The 6,485-nt window shown below is 41.9% G+C and overlaps 1 protein-coding gene across 3 annotated transcripts in view; it reads right to left on the reverse strand.

The window, feature by feature from the left end:
* srgap3 (SLIT-ROBO Rho GTPase activating protein 3) overlaps positions 1-6,160 on the reverse strand; it is a 55,242-nt gene extending 49,082 nt beyond the window's left edge. For all 3 annotated transcript variants that reach the window (XM_005741389.1, XM_005741388.1, XM_013912982.1), the window contains exon 1: positions 5,581-6,160. In XM_005741389.1, coding sequence (XP_005741446.1) covers positions 5,581-5,776 — 196 coding nt within the window. In that variant the 5' untranslated portion in view covers positions 5,777-6,160. The remainder of the gene's footprint in view (positions 1-5,580) is intronic.
* Positions 6,161-6,485: the final 325 nt, after the last annotated feature.

Below are 6,485 nucleotides of genomic sequence, written 5' to 3' on the forward strand. Positions count from 1 at the left end.
GATTAGAGTTCAACTGCTACAATAGCGTGTTTTTTTTCCATTATGTAAAACAGTTATTGTTTTACATTCTCACTTTCTATATTGTTTTGACAACCACAATGTGCAATAGAATCTCACAACACATAATAATCATATGCCTAACTTCATGCATTTTGCCATGATACAAATGATACTTAAATGTTACTAGCGTCATTGCCATAAGTAATGCAAAAAAGAAAGAAAATCTCAGCTTTCTTTTCAGGTTTATTCAATAAAATGTTGAAAGGATAAAACACATTTCAGTCAGACGCACTATTTACAAATGATTTTGTTTCCATCTGCAGTAATTTATATATGTGGCAGCGTGGCTTTGTTCTTCCACGAGCACATGTGAAGTAGTAGGTGGATGTGGGTTGCAAAGCAGCTTGCAGGTGCACAGCAAAAGCAGCTTAAAGAGAGCGCCTTTAATGAGATAGCTCATTTAGCTAACATGGCCTGTCACTGAGATTAGCTGATTCTATAATTATGGCTAAGATTGGCTTGGTGGCCTCCCATAAAAGGATGTTGGAAGATTAGTTTAAGGAGTAGTGCAGTGTTTTGGAAATCTGTGCAGTAATTAGCACCACGCTAACTTCTCTTAGTTAAACTGTCCTCCCAAAGAATATCTGATGTGTTAATTAATGAGTAGTGACACAAGTGTGTATATTTTGTTAGTTTTGAACAGAACCAAGCTGTTTCCAGTTTATGTGCTAATCTAAACTAGCTTTATACATAGAAATAGAGAAGAGGGTACTTTCAGGTGCTCCCTCATTTCCCAAAGGGTCACCACATCACAGAGCATGGACCTGCATGTTTGATTTGGCAGACTTCCTCACATAACCTGCCCATTAAGCCAGGCTTGTGACCCACACTAGGAGCTTGTGACCTCCCTGAAGCTGGGTTTGTGATCTCCTATTGGTCTGGGGATCTTAACACTACACCAGCATACACAGAGTTGTACAAACCGTCTTATCTAACTCTAAACAAGAAAGCGAATGAGCTGTGTGTTTGACTATTCACTGCCACTCCATGCAAACAAACCAACCCTGAATGAAGTCCAAGATTTATTGGACCACACAACAAACAAGCTGTCCCACACAAATTTTATTCAGCCTTAATATCTAGTGGATGTTTTTTGCTCTGCAAATGCTCAGCAGGTTTGCCAAACAAGTGGGCAGCTGGAGGATCCTCAGCCAGTGACTCAGTGAGACCATTTCTTCATCTCCCTACATGTGTGTTTCCACCCTGCCACACTCATGCTACTCAGCAGGGTGCTGAGAGGTAACTAACCAAATCTAAGCATGATGACAATACACTCTGATCTTCAGACTGACAAAAACAATACACAAATGCAACAAATTCAGCTACAGCAACCAGAACAGTGATTTGTATCTCACTCAGCAGAGAGCTGTCTGTGGCCTGGAGCAATAACAAAAAGAGACACACCTAGTGTCTCACAGAATTCTCATCAGCGTTTAACCAAAGCAACACTTCGGGGTTCATTAGAAGGTGCTTCATAACACATGACATACTGAAGTCTTATTTCCACACAAGCAGTGAAAACTGTGTTTTGTAACAGCACATGTGTTAATCTGGAAGCTAATTGTTGACCTTAAACTGCCAATAATATATCATAACACCTCACAATTACACACATATAGGCGTGTGATTACCTTGCCGTATACTGCAATGCAGTGCTTGATCTGTAAATGAGGCACACAGGTTTGTGCTCTGCAAAAAACACAGAAAAATATTTCATAACACATTGTGTAACAAACGATGTAGCGAATGTTGGTCAAATTCTTTTCAGGTATTCATTAGGTTCTGCTTGGGAGTCTAAACTTGACTGTGTTCAGTCAGGTAGAATGAAACTAGCAGAGGCTAGCAACAAACGGCAAAGAGAAACTTGAAGCGAGAGGTGGTAAACCATGCTTCCTTTTCAGAATCACCTGAAACGTACCACATGAACATGAGCTGTCATACCTTGTGTACATCTGTAGACCACTAAAGTTTTCCATGAGACCATGCTTGCATTAATTCCTCTGTTCATGACAAGGGAAACTAAACAACTAGAACCAAATGGTACCAGTTCCAATCTTTGGTAAGCTCCATCACATTCAAACTCTACTTCCTCTCAATAACACTTCACCATCTCAGCATTGGTGAGTGTGTCAGTGTCTAAATGCCCGTTCAGTGTGTGGATGTATTGTCAGTAATGAATCGGATGCTTGTGTAAGAGCAACGCATTAGTTACTTCTTGGAAGTGACTACCATCATACCATTAAAAGGTTAAATATGAAGCTTTCGATATAAGCTACCAGACTGAGAAATCAAATGAAACTAGAATTAAAGCATCACGTTTCTTTGCCTCCGCAAACCAGTCAGGTTTCATTTTACATTCATGCCCGTCCAGACTAACACAGCATATAAGAGAAGACACTGAAAGAACCTCATTAAAGGCAGTAAGTGAATTCATGTTTTCTCAGTGAGGCTGAAGATGGCAGAATACAAAGTTGTAGCCCCATATTACTCAACGTGCAAGTGAATCTTTTTGATAATTAATTCTTTCTCAGGTTATGACCAAAAAGGTCAAACCACCAAACTACAAATCGGTTAATCCTCGAGTGCATGAGAATATTAACCAAATTTGAAGAAAGTCCTTTAAACCATTTCAGAGACATTGTGTTCAAAACTATTTGATGGATGGACGGGCCGACCAAAAAAAAACGAACAAAAAACAATACTGTCACCATTGCAGACATTCAGAGACTGTCCATGCATGAGTTTAAGCTGTTAAATACAAGAAGACAGCATTATTTAAATGCACAGTTTGACAAATAAAGGCAACACGGTAAAATGCACTGCGAGACATCCAATTAGTGATTTATTACAGAGCTGGATTTTGGGAGACACAGGACCTGCTACAAGTCAAAGCACACACAAAAAGAAAGAGGGAGAGAGAGAGGGAGAGAGAGTGTGTGTAAACACCAGACTAGTTAAATAAAAATGAGTCACGGTGAAAACAGTGCTCAGCTGTTGACTTTCAATTTTTGGCTTCAAAGCTATTTCATCACCACCAGCTAATTAACTCATGATTGTCATGACTGCAAAGCGTTTAAAACATACATGTATATAAAATAACGGTGGCTCAAAAGTGTAGTTGTTCACATGTTTGCTTAACAAGCAAAAGATCCCAGTTTCATCTTGGAAGGAGACACAAACCCTTTGGGGGTTGCCTTGGGAAGGGCGTAAAAAAAAAAAAAAAAAAAAAGCTGCCAAACCAAAGGTGCAGAGCTATCCGCTGCAGCGACCCATTGTGAATAACGGAGCAGCCAAAAGTAGCCTTTATGTGTACATAATAACAGACGAGCATGGGTTTATCCCTAAAGCTGCCATTGTAAATGTCAAGACAGCTGCTGGTGATTTAGCCCACTTCACAAACTGCCTATAAAACTGGCAAACAGGAGGAAGAATAGCTGCAGTCCAGTAACCACACGGCAGTTAGTTACAAAAGTCCAAACTCCTCAGTAAATGCAGTGTATGAACCGTCTCTATTGACATGCTAATGCAAGATCTACCAGCTGAACAGCTTGAACAAAGTGAACCCCGTCTCACAGAGGTCCTTCAGAGGCCTCAGCTTTGGCAGTCGGCCTCAAGGGTTGTCAAGAATTCATTAATAGCAGGAGTTAAGATTTTAGCAAAGTAGTTTGTTGCACTCTAACAGATTAACTTTTGATACGACATGCCAGCTCCCTGCACCGGTCACATTTAAGCAACCCCAGTACTGAGCCACAGTGAACCTACTGATGGGGTTTCTTCTTTGTTTCTGAAGCCAAATGATCTTTTTGTCACCCATCTATAAGCCCTCATACATAATAAAGCAACCCCGCCATCGTGTTATTAACCCATCACTGACACTCTGATGATCTGGCCCCTTCTGCCATGTACACATTAGCCATTAAGCAATAACTCAGAGTAATACAGGAGCGATTTTCAATCTGAATTTCATTACCGTGCGCTCACTGCCAGGTTCAGCTCATAACATTACCATTGTTGTGAGGCGGTGTATGTCAAGAGCAGAGCCCTCTCTGTCTGCAGGCTATGATACACACCAGCTGTGAATGAGAAACAAGCAGCATTCATCATAAATTAACATCCTTCCTTCTCACGCAGCTGAAAGGCCCCGTCTAATTCAAAGAGGCAGCAGACAGGGCCTGGATCTAAGAAACGGCAGCAATTCTGTCACAGTACTAAACTGACGCCTGAATTATCAGAAAATGTCTTGGGTAAAGAGGAAAGCAAGAGAATCAGATAAGTGCTCAGTTGTGTACAAGCAGTTTTTTTCAATGATCAGCCAAGGCCACAAGACAAAAGAATAAAAAACATACCGGTAATAACAGTAAAAAAGAGTTAGAAAATGGTTGAAAGTAACAAAACAAATAAATGAATCCGCTGATCCACTTTCAACACCATGTGACAAGTGTAGATTCTCACACTTAGCATCCAGTGGTCCAGACAGGTACACGACTGAAAGGGTGATCATCAGACATTTAGCACCAGTGGAACCACAGAGAGTGAGAGTGCCAGCAGTGAGCCTACGGCCTTGAAACTGAACCCCAGAGTCAATCATGGTCAGCACCCTATGCTTGTGTGTTCAATTGATGTCTTCATTCCTCAGCTATTTGCCCTGGTTATCCTCTGATTTTTTCTTTTAAATTATTAAATCAGGATTAAATGGTACAGAACCACTCCAAAACCAGCAGAGTCCATCTGAGCCTAGGTGTCACACAGTGAGAGAAACACTGCACTGCAAATGCTAATAGGCTCGTGTTATAGTGCCGGATGAGTTTTAGATAAAGGCTGGCATGCAATCAAAGAGCGTGTGTTACCCATGTTGTCAGGTGAAAGCAGTGAGTCAAACCACAGGCACCATCAAGGAATCAAAGGCAAAGCATGGGGAGGGTGAGCAGGTACTTATGTGCATTCAGTCTAAGCCACCATGTCATCATATGAGATTAGCCTATAACACACCGAATATGGATTTATAATATATAACCTACTATTCCTACATATTAGTCTATCATCCAACCACAAACCACAACAAGCCAAACACAGGCTTCCCTCTCAAGAATCAGAAAGAATGAGGTGCAATAATAAAAGCAGTCCAACCTCCATCCTTTGCACAGGGATCATTTTACCCAGCAACAACAAAGCGTGCAGAACCTGGACCCTAACCACATGATGACAAATTAACATTCAGCTTACAGACATCCCACTGGCTGATGGTGAATTAATGACAGAAGCCTTTGCACACGGGAGAGAAGACTATAGTCTGCTGCTCTTGTCATTTACTTGACTGTCACGGTTTGCTTGTTATCTTGAGGGAGAAGTCAATCTGTGCTATAAGGTTTGCAATATAAAGGATATTGCTTTGATTTTTTCTATTTTAAAAATACAAATAAAGGAGGAAAGGGGTGCAGGGCTCGAGCCAATTAAAACGGGCTCGAGGAGAGAACAGACAATCCGCACTGAGCGGACACAGGCATCAGATTCACACCGCACCTTTCACTTGGGTCTCATATTCCGCTATGATCTCCTTGTCCTTTCTGAATCTCGTGGATGACATGGTTCCTCGGGTTATGGGGTTGAGCCCCTGTCCGTCGACGACTTTTGGGGGGGTCTCTGCAGTTGATCTCCGACTTGCAACGTTGCAACGCGATCCTCCGTTTTTTTTTCTCCTTTGTTTTCTAGTGACCATGCATCGGTAAGGGGGGAAAACAGTAATAATGAGACTCAGTGCTATTGTATCCCGCAGTTGTATTCCTCCAGCTTTTTAATCACCCTATCGCAGAAATGACAGTTGAGCAGCAGTCCGGTGTTGCATTCTTCTCTCTGACTGCTTTCTCTGCTGCCAGGAGTCCTCCTCCTCCTGCTGCTCAAAAACTCAAAGCCTTCAGCAGGGTGAGGGAATTAAAACACACACACAAACGGACTGAAAACTATAATAACAACATGATGAAGGGGACAAGGAGACGCCTGAAGGTTTCCAGCAGGAAAGTCCTAGTACCTCCTGTGTCCAAAATAAGCAGGCATGCGTACCAAGAGCGAAGCAGCCACACACAATTCAGACTGACAAATTGCGCTGCAGGGAAACAGGAATTTAAAAGCTTGTCACGTGAGCCCCCTTCATATTATCATCCATCCCTCCTTCCTCTTCCACCCGCCCCCTCTCTCTCGCTCTCTCTCTCTCTCACACACACGTTTATCCACGACTTCAGGGGACACACATTGGTACACATTAATGTTCGGAAAACAAAAACGATAGTTTTAACCATTACTTATTTGCTTTAAAGCATATCTTCTCCTTAAGAAGAATGGAGCTACCCCCATAATGTGACTGTGTAGTACTGACCATAATATCAGTAATACGTGGAGCTGTGCACGCACACACACACACACACACACAC

The sequence above is a fragment of the Pundamilia nyererei genome, unplaced genomic scaffold, assembly GCF_000239375.1.
Source record: "Pundamilia nyererei isolate P.nyererei 1_Seehausen unplaced genomic scaffold, PunNye1.0 scaffold00110, whole genome shotgun sequence".
NCBI classification, from domain to species: Eukaryota; Metazoa; Chordata; class Actinopteri; order Cichliformes; family Cichlidae; genus Pundamilia; species Pundamilia nyererei.